We start from the raw sequence: 14,726 nt of genomic DNA on the forward strand, positions 1-14,726 counted from the left end.
CTCCAACCCACAACCCCAGGATCGAGAGTTGCACACTCTTTCAACTGAGCCAGCCAGGTGCCCCAAGGTTTTTTTTTTGTTTTTTTGTTTTTTTTTTCTTTTTTCTTTTTTAAGGTAGTCTCCATACTCAATGTGGGGAAGAGTCACATGCCCAATGACTGAGCCAGCCAGGTGCCCCTCAATGCTAACAAATTTTAGAGTCAGCACCTGGCCCAGAGTGCCTCAGGTCCTCTCCTGGTTGGTAACAGATTGGAGAGTATGTCATCCTGTTACAGAGAGTTGGGGTCATTTGACGTGATTTCCTGGTTCTCACCCACCTTGACTCTATGATAGACTATTTTTCTGCTCGCTTTCTGGAAGTTTCTTTTAATTCGTTCCCATTGGCTTGGTTTTCTCTTCCTGGAGAAGCTTAGTGTCTTTTTTATGCTTGGAGAGTTCACTGTGTTCTCCACTTTATGGTTGGGTGGGTTTTTTTCTTTTTTTTTTTTTTTTTTGTTTTGTTTTGATTTTTGAGTTTTGCTTTAAATTACAAAACTACAGAGAAGCAGAAAGAATGACCTAACAAATACCCATGGACTTTTCCACCCAAGTTTAATAAATGGTGACATTTGGTTATCATGTCATTTTTTTCAACCAAGGAAAACCATTACAGATCAGTCAGAAGCCCATCTTGTTTCTTTCCCAGGCCCTTCCCTTACTTCCCTAGAGGCAGCCGCTCTGATGAATTCCGTAAGTAGCCTTCCAGCTTTATGTTTTTGTACTTTATCTTCTACAAAATACAGTATTTTTTGTGGTTTTATTTTATTTTTTATTTTTTTTAACTTACATCCAAATTAGTTAGCATATAGTGCAACAATGATTTCAGGAGTAGATTCCTTAGTGCCCCTTACCCATTTAGCCCATGCCCCCTCCCACAACCCCTCCAGTAACCGTCAGTTCTCCATATTTATGAGTCTCTTCTGTTTTGTCCCCCTCCCTGTTTTTATATTGTTTTTGTTTCCCTTCCCTTATGTTCATCTGTTTTGTCCCTTAAAGTCCTCATGAGTGAAGTCATGATTTTTTGTCTTTCTCTGACTAATTTCACTTAGCATAATACCCTCCAGCTCCATCCATGTAGTTGCAAGTGGCAAGATTTCATTCTTTTTGATTGCTGAGTAATACTCCATTGTGTGTGTGTGTGTGTGTGTGTGTGTGTGTGTGTGTGTGTACACACACACACACACACACCACATCTTCTTTATCCATCCATCCATCCATGGACATTTGGGCTCTTTCCATACTTTGACTATTGTTGATAGTGCTGCTATAAACATTGGGGTGCATGTGTCCCTTCGAAACAGCACATCTGTATCCCTTGGATAAATAACCTAGTAGTGCAATTGCTGGGTCGTAGAGTAGTTCTATTTTTAGTTTTCTGAGGAACCTCCATACTGTTTTGCAGAGTGGCTGCACCAGCTTGCATTCCCACCAACAATGCGAAAGAGATCCTCTTTCTCTGCATCCTCGCCAACACGTGTTGTTGCCTGAGTTGTTAGTATTAGCCATTCTGACAGGTGTGAGGTGGTATCTCATTGTGGTTTCGATTTGTATGTCCCCGATGAGTGATGTTGAGCATTTTTTCATGTGTCGGTTGGCCATCTGGATGTCTTCTTTGGAGAAGTGTCTATTCATGTCTTTTGCCCATTTCTTCACTGGATTATTTGTTTTTTGGTGTTGAGTTTGATAAGTTCTTTGTAGATTTTGGATACTAACCCTTTATCTGATATGTCGTTTGCAAATATCTTCTCCCATTCTGTCGGTTGCCTTTTAGTTTTGCTGATTGTTTCCTTTGCTGTGAAGAAGCTTTTTATTTTGATGAGGTCCCAGTAGTTCATTTTCGCTTTTGTTTCCCTTGCCTCCAGAAACGTGTTAAGTAAGAAGTTGCTGCAGCATTTTTATGTGTTTTTAAATCTTTCAAATGATGTATCACATGAATGTAACTTGCTCTTTTCACTCGCCATTGGTTTTAAGATCTAGTGGTGATACCATGCACAGCACTGTTCTAGGCACTGGGAAACAGCTAAATAAAGCAATTCAGCTTTATTAAGAGCAATACATTCCTTTCCTCACTGAGTTTTCATTCCGTGAGGGGCTCGGGGGGAAGGAAGCCTATGTGGTATGGATGGACCACGGTTTATTTAGCCCTTCCCCTACTGGTGTGCACTGGTTTAATATTAACAGTGCCGCAGAGGACATCACTGTGTGTCTCCTAGCACATAGGCACTGTGCACATGGTTTGCAACCTTTTCTCAAAGGGCCAGATAGCACATTTTTTAGGCTCATGAGCCATACAGTCTGTCACAACTATTCACTTCTCCCCTTCAGAGCAGCTATAAATAATATGTAAAGAAATTATTCAAGAACACTGGAGTTTGAATTTCATATGATGTATACATGTTATGAAATATTCTTTTGTTGCCCATCCGTTTAAAAACGTAAAACCCCTTCTTGACACGAGGTGTACATAAATTGGCTCACAGGCCGAGTCTGCAACAAATGAGTCACTCCACAGCCCTTAGAAAGATGCTCCAAGTCCAGCACCAGATGAAAACAGGAAGCATGAGGGGAAGTTGCTGGCCAGTTCTGGCCATTAAGAAACACCAGGGAAAGCCTTTGGAAGCTGGAAGGCTGAATGACAGCTAAGGGTCTCCAGAGCCAGGCCCTTTGCCCCAAGATCGTTTTGGTCCAGCTCAGCCTGTGCGTCATGGCCAGTAACTAGCCCTGGCTCTCTACCTGGTCTTTATTCTCCCATGGGTAAGGCCGAAGTCTGGACTGAGCCATTTTCCAAGAGGTACAGCTTATCTGAACAGGAAGGTAGTGTAATGGGAACAACAGGGAAGCCTGACTGCAAATCCTGCCTGGCTCCACCGCCTGACCAGTTCTGTGATCTTGGGCAAGACCCTTCACTTGTCTGAGGCTGTCCCTTGTCTATAATGAGAATAATCCACATCTTTCCATTTGATTTGTAGGATGAAATGACAAAAGTGTAATGGAAGGTACCTGACAGATAAGAGGTACCCAATGATTGCCAGCCAACATTTGGATTTTCTCCCTGTGGAATGGATGCCAGAACACTTCCTGGGATGGGCCACTCACTTCCCCTGGAAGCCACCCGCTCCATCTTCTAACACTTGTGACCACTAGTCACTTCTGTTGATCTGGAAACTAGCCGGCTGTGGCTTTCACTCCCTGTCCCACGTCCAGCCCTTGAGACCAGGCAACAACCCCCTCCTTTGATTCCCCAATCAAAACAGCCTGTTTTCTTCAAATTGTGATCTTTGAGCCCTCTCACCATTCTGGCCACCCAACCAAACACCCTACACACTTGGACTGTCGATAAAGACAGGAGTCTGGGTCTAGAACTTCCTGGCCACAGGTGAGGAAGTCCAAACATTGATTAAGAGATTTGATGGTTGAGGCACTGGGTGGCTCAGTTGGTTATGTGTTTGACTTCAGCTCAGGTCATGATCTCAGTTTGTGAGATCAAGACCCACATCAGGCTCCAGGCTGACAGTGTGGAGACTGCTTGGGATTCTCTCTCTCTCCCTCTCTCTCTGCTCTACTCCTAAACTTGCACGTGCTCTCTTGCTCTCGCTCTCGCTCTCACTCTCTCTCAGTATAAGTAAGCTTTAAAAAAAAGATTCCATGGTTAAGAGTTTAAGACTGTGGCACAGGGCAGACCTTGGTTCTGCTACTTGGGTAGGTTACTTAACCTCTTCAAGGTCATATTCATCTTCTGTAAAAGGGGAAATGGTTCTAGTACCTTCCTCCTGGGCTTGTTGAAAGGAATACACTCAATAATGTATGGAGAGTGTGCAGCACAACATCTGAAGCCAGCTGAGCCCTCTGGAGATTCTTTGGGGGACGGTAAAGGGGCACGTTTTGCAAATGAGTCTCCTGACCTCCACAGTTCTAAACCCACCCCTCTGCTCCCACAGAGCTGGGCATACACCTGGTCTCAGTCAGTGCTTGGTTGCCAAGCCTGAGGTGGACAGGAGACCAGAGGCAGGATGTGAACAGATCGGCACGTGAAGTCCTGCCAGCGGTGGCCACCAGGGGGCACCCCAGCCCCAGAGGTGGCCTCACCCAGGCAGACACACCTACTCCTCATCCAAAGAAATCTGTTCCTTGGCCTGAGGTGAGGTAAATTGGGACAGAAAGTGACAGCCTTGGGTGTGGTCGGTCAGGCCCCAAGTCCTGTGGGAAACCCTCAAGCCTGAGGCAGAGGCCTAGACTAACTGTGAGTCTGACTCTGCTATCCATGACCTTGGGCAAGGCACTTTCCTCTCTGGCGCCAGTTCACTGGGGTCAGAACAGACTCCAAGGCTTGCCTGGCTCTAGGATTTGAGGCTGGGGCAGCTTCTTCTTTCTCACTCCCAGCCTTCCTCCAGCTCAGGGCAGCACACACTCTGACTGGCAGTGAACCTGGCCTGGGAAGCCATGTGTCACAGATGCCCCCAATTCCAAAGCGCTGGTGGACACCATTGGAGGGAGGCATAGTGCGGGAGGAGGAGGAAGGGCAGGGTCAGGTGAACCAAGAGACTCAGAGCCTCAAAGGTCTTGCTTCATTTGGGACAGACATCCGGTTTCCTCTGGTTTCTGCCAGGATTCCGGGGGCTTAAAGGAATGAGTCATGGAGGGGGATTGGGGGGTTCCCAGCTAACCAGTTTGCGACAGGAGCCTGGGATGATGCCCATCAAAGTGTGGGGTGGAGATGGGAGGCAAGACCCCAATGTCCCTATCTCAGGCCCCTGGCCCATCAGGAGGGGACTCAGGAAGGCAGCCTCCTGGGAGTTTGGGGGGTAAAACCAGCTTCTTCCCTCCCAGAATTTGGGGCCTAGGGAGCAGGTGGCTTGAGAATCCCAAGGGAGAGTGCCAGGGGACTGCTCCAGCAGATCCAGGGGAGGGAGGGAGGGGCTGCCCAGAGGCTGGCCTCTTCCCCAGTCTGACCAGCCTCCAGCCTCCAGGGCTTTTATCAGTGGCTCGGCCTTTGTTCAGCGGTTCTGATCAAACACCCTGGGGCAATTCGGGCCTGGGTGGGGCTAAGGGGAGGAAGGGAGTTTGAAGGGGACTGGACGTCAAAGAAGGATCAGAGATTCCACAATTTCACAAAACTTTCGCAAACAGCTTTTTGTCCCAGCCCCCCTGCATTGTCCTGAACGCCAAATTTGCATAAAGTTATTACTAAGCCTTAGTCGTAGCACCAGGTAATTTCCTTCCAGGCCTCCATGGGCTTACGTATAAAGGCCCTCTGGAGCTGATCCCTGCCAGAGCCCAGAGCCTGCAGACCCACCCAGACCTCCTGCTAAGCCTGCTGCCCAGAGCCCCATGAAGCTGACCGGTGAGTGTCCCAGCCCCAGGGAGGGAGGATGGAGTAGTAGAGGGGCTGGGGGAACCTGGGCCCTGGAAAGGGACCCCGGCGGGAGTGGACAGCATGTCTCCTGAGCCCCTATCTGCCCTCAGCCCTGCAGCTGCTGCTGTGGCACAGCGCACTCTGGATGGTGCAAGAAGCCACCCCCTTGGGCCCTACCAGCTCCCTGCCCCAGAGCTTCCTGCTCAAGTGCTTAGAACAAGTGAGGAAGGTCCAGGCTGATGGCACAGCGCTGCAGGAGAGGCTGGTGAGTGAGAGGCCAGGAGGGGACAAAGATGCTGGAGAGGGGTGGTGGAGGAAAGAAGACCCAGAGGGCTGCATGGAGGGAGGAAGGGGCAAGAGCTGAGGGAGGGGACGGGAATACTAGGAAGACATCATCAGGGAGGGACATGGGAGAGGAGAGACCCAGGGGGAACGGGGAGAAAATTAGGGAGAGGTGGAGCCACGGAAGGCTGGCCAGGAGCACGGGGACGGTGCTCTCGGTGCTCTCGGAGCGGCTGCCTGGGATCACAGTGGAGGGCAGAATGGGGCTGAGCAGCCTGGCAGGACCAGGAGGGAGGGGAAGATCTTGGAGAAACGGGGAGGACTTGGACTCGGGAAGCGGAAGCAGCCCAGCCCCATCAAGACCCCCTCACTCAGCATCCTTCCTGTCCCCAGTGCGCCGCCCACAAGCTGTGCCACCCTGAGGAGCTGGTGCTGCTTGGGCACGCTCTGGGCATCCCCCAGGCTCCCCTGAGCAGCTGCTCCAGCCAGGCCCTGCAGCTGGTGAGTTTCTGGACGGGAGGAGGGCGATGAGGGGAGGGAAGGATGGTCTGGAAGTCTCCCTGGATCTCCAGGCTCCAATCTGGGGCCCCGAAAGGAGCATCCCGGGCAGCAACCTCTGACGCCCTACTCTGTCCTGCAGACGGGCTGCCTGCGTCAACTCCACAGTGGCCTCTTCCTCTACCAGGGCCTCCTGCAGGCCCTGGCAGGGATATCCCCCGAGTTAGCCCCCACCCTGGACATGCTGCAGCTGGACATCACCGACTTTGCTATCAACATCTGGCAGCAGGTGAGAGCCTCGCTGGGAATGGCAAGTGTTCGGGGCCTGGACTGAGCTGGTCCCCAAAGACTGGGCTGAAGGCTTGGGTATCCCACTTCTTTAGGAACGGGATGGGAGCACTCCCAGGCATGTGTGTAAGGAGCTACCACTTCATCCCAGGCTCTCCTCGCTGCTGGCCCTTCCCCACTCTCTAGATGAGGGCGGGAGACAGATCACCGGACCTTGAAACAGACCTGGGTTCAAGGCCTGGCCCCACCATTAACCGTGTGATCTTCCACAGCCCATCAGCCTTTTGCGTTTCCTCATTTAATAATGTGCTTGCAGCAGGGCCTGCCTGGTTGCTGATCTCATCTTTCCCCCCCACAGATGGAAGACGTGGGGATGGCCCCTGCAGTGCCGCCCACCCAGGGCACCATGCCAACCTTCACCTCGGCCTTCCAGCGCCGGGCAGGAGGCACCCTGGTTGCCTCCAACCTGCAGAGCTTCCTGGAGGTGGCATACCGTGCTCTGCGCCACTTCACCAAGCCCTGAAAAACCCTCCCTCACGAGTGTATTTATCTTTATTTAATATTTATGCTTATTTAAACCTAATATTTAAAGACAAGAAAGAGCAGAAAGGAGCCCTGGACTCTTGGGTCCTTCCTGCCACCTCTGAGTTTCATTCTCCTGCTTGTAGCAGGGAGAAAATCTGTCCCCGGGACTGGGAGGCGGATAGGTAAATACCACGTATTGATTTCTATGACTGCTCCCTGGCCTGGCTCTGTGGTGGGCACTGGGAAGAACGCCAGTGAACCCCTTAGCCCAAGGGTACCCACCTTGAGGCCCTCGGAAGCATCAGGAAGTCTCCCAAGTGGGAGACAAGACAACCCTGTTTAATATTTAAACAGCAGTGTTCCCCTACCGGGTCCTCCCTCGCTCTGGCCTCACCGAAGTGGCTGGCGCATGCCAGGTGGGCTAGCCTTGCTTCTCACGTCCCCTTCCCTACACAGTAAAGCCCGCAGAGGCAGCCAGAGCCGGACAGCTTGACCCTGGGGTCCCACGAATTCGCTGGGGAATCTAGTTTTCAAGATGTTTGGGGGAATATTTTGACTTCCAGTATGGGGAGCCCAGGCATGGCTGACATTTCTCATCTTTCTGGATGCCTCGTAGCGACAATGACAGGCTCCTAATGCCTGCCCCACCCTCACCAGGGTCAGGATTCTGACTCCTCAAGGGCCGGGCAGAGAGTCACTTACCGGCCTCGCTGGAGGGGGACTGGGAGTGCGGGGCCTGTGTGATGGAGTGAGAGAAACGTTCAACTCTTCACCCTCCGCCTCTGCCCCCACTTTCTCACTGTAGCCAAACTGTGATAATAAAGTGTTTTGTTTGTCTCCAGTAAACGTTCTTCCTCTTTCTTGAGTCCAGCTGGTGCCCAGCCAGGGATTGGGTGGGGGAGGGCTGAGTGGGGGGTGAGGCCAGAGGGAGGGAAAGAGGAGGTGCAGGGAGGAAGAGGGCCGTCCTCTAGCTCATCAACATTCACGCCTTTAGCATGGATTTCTCTTGTACCTGCTCTGTGCAGGCACTGAGCTAAGTGCTAGGGACACAGCAGTGGGCAAGGCACGTATGGTCCCTGGCCTCAAGGAGCCACAGCCTAGTGGGAAGACAGAAGGCAGATGGACAACCATACTGGGAGAGAACGTGGGATTGGGGAGTTTTAGTAGTCCAGACATAGACAGACACTGGCCCAAAGCAAGGGAGGATTTAATGTCTGCACAGAGCTGGTCAGTTTATCATCTTCCATAAACTCCAGCCCATCCACACTCACAGCTGCCCACAACGACAGAGTAAGTGCCTTTTACAGATTAGGATCTGAATTCAGGGTGACAACCTGGGTCAGAACTCAAATTCCCGGCCCTGTACTTCTCTCCCTCAAGTTCTGCCTCTGATCTGACAGGGAGCAACTCAGGTCAGCTGCCACTTCTCTGCTGGTCTCAGCCTCAGGGGCTGTTGAGCTCACAGGGTGAGTGGGCAGGTGTGTGTGTGTGTGTGTGTGTGTGTGTGTGAGAGAGAGAGAGAGAGACAGAGAGATGCGGAGATTGGAGGAGCTGCTTCACACCACAGGTTGGAAGCAATCCTGTGTCCTCAGCTGAAGATGTACGTGGTTCCAGGGTGCCTCCACCAGACTCAGGAAAGTTCAGATGGCCAACCGGTCCCCAGTCCCCCATCTCAAGGCTTCCCCTTGGCTCCTCGAGCATCTTTCACTTCCCTTCCCCATCTGGCTCCTTAGAAAGGATGGGGGCGCCTGGGTGGCTCAGTTGGTTGGTTAAGTGTCCGACTTCAGCTCAGGTCAAGATCTCACAGTTTGTGAGTTCGAGCCCTACATTGGGCTCTCTGCTGTCAGCACAGCCCGCTTCAGATCCTCTGTCCCCGCTCTCTCTCTGCCCCTTCCCCACTCATGTGCACATGTGCACACACTCTGTCAAAATAAACACTAAAGAAAAAGAAAAAGAAAAAAAAAAGAAAGGTCTGGCTGAGCGGGGCCACTCTGTCAAAATAAACACTAAAGAAAAATTTAAAAAAAGAAAGGTCTGGCTGAGCAGGGCCAGAGTCCCCAGCCACGTGGCTCAGAGCCCTCCCTCTCTGCTTGGTCGTGAAGAAATCGGGGCTTGAGATGTGTGGAGAAGACAAGCAAGGGTTAAACAGATCCTGCCCTCACCCCCCAGTCCTCTTTTGGAAAGCACAGATCAAACTCCAGGCCAGTCAGACTCTGGGTGGGGTTGGGCCTAGTGGGAGAGCATCAGGACAGGACAGTGGGGCCTTTAGCCAAAACCTCTCCCTTTTCAGAGTTAAGTCTGACTTTGGGGTGTGGGGGCAGGCGGCGGGCGTGTGTTGACTCCTTATCGTCCAGTGCATGTCTGAGGAAGGGAAGGCCTGCCCCTGCTGAGTGGACAAACACAGGAACCTGAGCCCAGACCTCCTCAGCCACAGGACTGAGTCTCTGCCTGGGGCACAGTATATGGGATTCCAAGGAGAAGATGTTCCCTGCCCCAGTGGGACAAACACTGACACCACCTGGAGTCACACAGGGACCCACAAAGATCTTTATTTACAAATGAGCTGAGGTGAACTTCCCTCATGTGTTACAAAAATATATGTATATATACACTCTGCACCTGTAAAAATTCCTCAGAGGTACATCTACTGTTGGAAGGGGGGGGGGGGGGGCGGGGCGGGCAGGGCAGGGGTGTGGGGTGTGGAGGGCCCTGGGCTAAGAGCCAGGCTGCTCACATTCTTCAGGTGCTGGCAGGGGGAGAGGAAATTATGAAAGAAAGAAACTGGGAGACGTCTTAGAGGTCAGATGTCAAGAGTAGGGGAATGATCTGGAAATGACAAAGGGTTCTTACATCACGTGGATATGAGCAATGATGTCTCATCTTTCCTCACTGTTCCCCTCTGAGGCGCCTGGAGCCGTGGGCCCCCCCGGCTGACCCCTGCAGCCACTCCAAGCCTCTCAGAGCGCAGCAATGGCCTTGGCAGCCACCTGGCGACCCAGAGACAGGCTGAGGTCCGTGATGGCCAGAACCACCTTGGGGCTGGACATGGCTGACACCTTCACCAGTTCTGATACCTGCCACAGACGGACAAACGGCCGCTCACTGGGGCTACCTGGTGGTGGCCCCGGTGTCCTGGGAGGAAGGAGGCCCCTCCTACTCTGACGGCTGTCACTGAACCCCAGGCTTCCACTAAGACTCGCTGCCCCATCTGAGCCCGAAGGTGGGGACCGGCCGGGCCTGGAGACGAAGCACTCACGGTGGTAAAGGGCATGAACTGCAGGATGCTGCCGCGGCTGCCCTGCTCCAGGCAGTCCACACACTCCTCCATGAACCACTGCACAAACTGGGTGTGCGGGCCGGCGGTCCGCGAGCCCAGGATGGAGGAAATGAGCAGGAACAGGTTGGCTGTGCGGGATGGGGGGAGAGTGAGCACTCCGTGAGAAGGGGCTGAGAGGAGTCAGGCTGGGAGGTGGTGGTGGCACCAGAAAGCAAAAGAAGTGCTCAGGATGCCCCCCAAATGGGGGCGTCCAAAAGAGGAAGCGTGAAAGGCAAACGAGTGAAGAGGGACTGAATGGGAGTCTGGGGGTGACGGGAGAGCCAGCGGCCGGGGAGATGGGGCAACATAGCAGGAGTGAAGGGACACCAGGAGGACCCCTCCGGCTGCAGCGCAGTGGGAGGACTCACCCAGGACTCGGTTCAGCGGGTCTCTCATGTTAACCGTGTGGAGCTGGGAGGCTGACAGGGAGCTGCTCATGGAGCGGTCGGCTGTGGGGCCAGGCAGAGGGGGCCTGAGGAAAAGGCCTCCTGCGTTCAAAACCCCCCTTCCCAGGGGATGCCCTCACTCGTCAGGCATGGAGGGCCTGCCCGGGAAAGGTCCTGGATCCAGAGCCACAGAGGTGCCCCGAATACAGACATCCCTCAGGGAGAGGAGAGAGTACATTTGGTGAACACCGCCAGGCGCCCATCTGCGGCCTGCGCGTGGATCAGGCCACTTAATCCTCGCAATCCCATTTTACAAAGAAACCAAGACTCAGGTTTGCTGAGTGGCCAAAGGTCACAGGGTTTGTAGGTGGCGACCTCAACATCTTTCCTCTGCCCAAGGGCACAGTTGGTGATTTAATCCCTAAAAGGCCTTAGAGAAATGTCTAGACTCAAGAGAAATCTCTGGAAACAGGAAAAATTAAGTGCCACAGGAGAAGCCCTTGGAAAAGGGGGCCTGGAGGGGAAGGGGTGCTCTTCAGGCAGGAAGAGTGGGGAGCAGCCCCGTGTCCCAGCCCAGACCTCAGGGGCCGTTTCAGGGGAAGGAAGGCCAGAGCTGGTGAGTCAATGGCACACACTGTGCCTGAGGCAGTGAACTCACTTGTGGTGAGTAAGGCACGGGGAAGGGACAGTGGTGCATGCGGGGCTGGGCTGGGGTCTGGGCAGAAGAGCATCAGTCCTTCGGAAGAGGTCCCCAACGACCCTGGGCTCTCGGCAGGTAGAAAACAGAGCGCAGTGGGGAGCGGGATGAGACAAACTTCCCCCACACTCTCTCTGACCCGCAGATATGCGGCAGCCACGGACCACACCAAGCAACTTTCCCAGGCGGGGGTGAGTTCCCAGGCAAGGAGCAGCCCGCCCAGCCCCGTCCGCACGCTCACTGGGACTCACTGGGACTTGAAAGGACGTTGGCGTCTTCCTCATTGGAGCTGAGCAGTCGCATCAGCTTCGAGGGCTGCATGTCGTCCAAGGGGAAGAGACTGATATAATCCTGGAGGGCGGGAGAGTCACTTTTACACCCTTGAGTCCCCAAATTCCCTGTCATCAGGGAGGGAGCTGCAGCTCACATAGGAGTGAGGAAGAGTCAGCTCCCCATAGGCCTCAGCCGGCATCTCCAGCAGGACCAGCTTCCCTTACCCTCCCACAGCCCTAGTGACAGACCCCCTCAGTCACCCTTACAGACGCTCGGCCAACTGAGCCCTGACGCAGCCACCCAGGGAAGGTGTCTCTTACCACAGAAGGCCCAGTAAATGTCCTCTGAGCACATGAATGAATGCGCCCTACCTCGATGTCTTCACGGTGTCTCTTCTTCTGACGCGAGGATGCCTGTCCCTTGTGGGAAGAATAGGAGCTCAGGGCACACCAGACAGCTAACCTGGCAAAGGGTTCCAGGGAAGGAAGGTAAAGTCAGAGGGCCCCAGAGAGGGTTTCCGCGCCGGTGCTGATCAGGCCCCAGCTGACAGGGCTTCCCCACGGCCCAGCCCCCCTGGGCCCCGTGCTGTGGGGACTTGAGGCTCTGAGAGAATCCTACTTGGCGAGCGCAGTGCCAGGAGGGTCCATGAGGCTGTGCCACTTAGAGGAATCGGTGAGCAGGCCAGGCAGGATGTGGCCCAGCAGGACCAGGGTCACTTGCTGCATGTCCAGACAGAAGATGGAGTAGAGCAGCTCCACCGCCCGCAGTGTGTGCTCCTTCCGCGTCTCCTTCAACAGCTCCTGGAGGGGCCGGGGAGGGAGATTTAGCAGCTGAGGGCTCCAAACACGGGGTTCTCTGGGAGAGCACACAGGGGGAAGCCCCGGGTACTGCTCCATCCCTCACGACGCGTCAGCCTCTGGCCACAGCTCCCTGAAGAGGGGGCTTCCCTCAGAGCCCAGGAGCCCCGAGGCCAGGACCTGCCTCTGTGTTCCAAGGAATCTTCTCACAGCACTTAAGAGGCCTCCCAGAGAAGCCCGGCTGACCAGGCTGGGTGCAGGGAAATGCGGGGACAGGACTGACTTTGGTGCTACCAGGTATTTTCTCAGAGGTCTCCCTGAGTCTCGAGGATACCTGCTCCCCCAGCCTAGGTCTGGGTGGGTGTCTGGCCCACACCCGCTGCACCCCAGGTACCTTAATCAGGTTGTTGCAGAACCAGTAGACGCCTCCCATGTGCAGCAGGGTGTCAAAGATGTGGATGGAGCGGCTGTCCACCCATCCTTTCTCCAGCACCTTGCCAAATATGTCTGTCAGCACCTCCTTGATGGGTCGCTTGGGGGGCAGCAGGTTCCAGTAGGGCATCGTGTCCACGCCCGTGGATGGGAACTTGATCTGGGTGGCTGTCTGCTGCAGCACGTCAGCACACATGTGCTCCAGGATCGAGCTCATGATCACCACCCTGGGGGAGGGGGGAGAGGACCTGAGATTCAGGTTCGGGCAATATCAGGTTCAAGAGTGGAGCAAACATCCAGGCCAGACTTTTCCCAGGACTCGAGTTACGGAAATATTCCTGGGGAACTAACCCCATTCTATGCTGAGGGAGGAGACAAGAAGTCACAAAGCCCTAGCAGACCTGCCCCTACCAGTCTTGCTCCTGGGAGGCCTCTCACCTGATGGGCCCAAAGCCTGTGCGTGGAGGGGGTGCTCTCCTCCCCCAGGTTATTCCAACGATATATTCCTATTTTCTCTTTTCATTGTCTCCAACTTCCCCCATCCCCCAGAGCTGGGGCCCTGCCAATCCCTGGACATAAATAAATATGATCACTTCCCTTTGGGCTGAGTGCTGGGGGGGGAGGGGGGGAGGGGGGGTCCCCGCCCAGCCTTGGCCTCCTCCCAAAGTAAACTGTTACTTCCAGGACAAGGGCCCGAGGACTGCCCCACAAGACTCTTCCCGGCCTTTGGTAGCTGGGCAAATAGAAGCGTATGTCCAGGAATTTTCTCATACACAGTCTTCAGCCGTGAATGCAGTCCGGAGTCTGAGCGCTAACTATTCCTGGAATGCTGGGCAGCTCTGGGAAAGCTGCTAGGACTTTCAGGCCCACTTTTTCCCACCTGCATGATGCACCCACAGATTTCTGACTATTCTTCACCCAGATAAGAGTCAGGGTGATTAGCGTGGATTATGTCAGAGCACACCCTCCATTACTCGTGGGAGGATGGATGTGAGGGACAAAGGAATAGAGAATGATGTGAGGAAAAAAGATGTGATCTCACAGACCCTCTCCAACCGTGTTTTGGTTCAATGTTTCCACCTCCTCCCTCTAGGAGCATCCTGAGGGCCACCTGGTGAGTCCTCTCTCCTAGCTTACTGCTTGTACATGCTCATTCCATAGCAGCGCTGTTCACAACAGCCAAGAGGCGAAGCTACCCAAGCGTCCGTGAACCGACCAATGGATAAACAAAATGTGGCATATACATATGATGGAATATTATTCTGAAGGGAATTCTGACATGTGCTACGGCATGGATGAACCTCGGGAACACTGTGCTAAGTGAAATAAGCCAGGCACAAGAAGACAAACACTGTATGATTCCACTTACATGGGGTACCTAAAGTAGTCAAATTCATAGAAACAAAGTAGAATGGTAGTTACCAGAAACTGGGGGAGGGAAAAGGGTGAGTTGTTACATATTGGGTACAAAGTCTCAGATTTACAAGATGAAAGGTTCTGCAGATCTGTTCCGCCCCCCTCCCCCCACCCCCCACCCCCCACAATGTGAATACCTAACACTGCTGAACTAGATACTTAAAAATAGTTAAGACAAATTTTTTTAGGTTACGTTTTTACCACAATTATATTAAAAAAAGGTTATCGGAAGGGGGAACCAACACCACTGAACTCAACGTCTGAAGTCACCAGGGAGGTCCTCCAAGCCTCTAAAAAGCCAAGGCAGGGCAATGTCACAAAAGATAGCCAGATAGGGGGATGGCGAGGGTAGGCAGGCTGAAGGCTTATAGTTTTGCAGATGGGCTCATAGTTCCTAGACAGTGATAGAGCTAAGATAACCACT

General features: G+C 53.4%; 2 protein-coding genes across 10 annotated transcripts in view; one reads left to right on the top strand and one right to left on the bottom strand.

The window, feature by feature from the left end:
* Positions 1-1,854: 1,854 nt before the first annotated feature.
* On the top strand, positions 1,855-7,831 carry CSF3 (colony stimulating factor 3). Of its 2 annotated transcripts, XM_006940247.3 has the most exons (6): positions 1,855-4,177; positions 5,262-5,380; positions 5,503-5,657; positions 6,068-6,175; positions 6,315-6,461; positions 6,819-7,831. In XM_006940247.3, the coding sequence occupies exons 2-6, from the start codon at positions 5,368-5,370 to the stop codon at positions 6,981-6,983; spliced, it is 588 nt and encodes a 195-aa protein (XP_006940309.1). In that variant the 5' UTR covers positions 1,855-4,177; positions 5,262-5,367; the 3' UTR covers positions 6,984-7,831. The 2 variants fall into 2 exon arrangements, with proteins under 2 accessions (XP_006940309.1, NP_001009227.1); NM_001009227.1 differs by lacking the exon at positions 1,855-4,177 and having other exon boundaries at positions 5,309-5,380; positions 6,819-7,498.
* A 1,687-nt stretch (positions 7,832-9,518) lies between these two features.
* The window catches only part of MED24 (mediator complex subunit 24), a 32,227-nt gene continuing 27,019 nt past the window's right edge, over positions 9,519-14,726 (bottom strand). For 6 of the 8 annotated variants that reach the window (XM_011289160.4, XM_011289159.4, XM_006940308.5 and 3 more), the window contains 7 exons: positions 12,849-13,113; positions 12,276-12,457; positions 12,029-12,119; positions 11,636-11,735; positions 10,670-10,750; positions 10,242-10,390; positions 9,519-10,059 (listed from right to left, as the gene is read on the bottom strand). In XM_011289160.4, the coding sequence (XP_011287462.1) occupies positions 9,943-10,059; positions 10,242-10,390; positions 10,670-10,750; positions 11,636-11,735; positions 12,029-12,119; positions 12,276-12,457; positions 12,849-13,113 (985 nt within the window). In that variant the 3' untranslated portion in view covers positions 9,519-9,942. Of the gene's footprint in view, positions 10,060-10,241; positions 10,391-10,669; positions 10,774-11,625; positions 11,736-12,028; positions 12,120-12,275; positions 12,458-12,848; positions 13,114-14,726 lie in introns of those variants that run through there. The other 2 variants (XM_045045190.1, XR_002149198.3) reach the window with 2 other exon arrangements.

This window comes from Felis catus, chromosome E1 (genome assembly GCF_018350175.1).
Source record: "Felis catus isolate Fca126 chromosome E1, F.catus_Fca126_mat1.0, whole genome shotgun sequence".
Taxonomy (NCBI): Eukaryota; Metazoa; Chordata; class Mammalia; order Carnivora; family Felidae; genus Felis; species Felis catus.

Coding starts and splice junctions, on each gene's coding strand:
- CSF3 (XM_006940247.3), top strand. Junction 6,176..6,314: donor CCAGCCAGGCCCTGCAGCTG/GTGAGTTTCTGG, acceptor TCTGTCCTGCAG/ACGGGCTGCCTGCGTCAACT. Junction 6,462..6,818: donor CTATCAACATCTGGCAGCAG/GTGAGAGCCTCG, acceptor TCCCCCCCACAG/ATGGAAGACGTGGGGATGGC.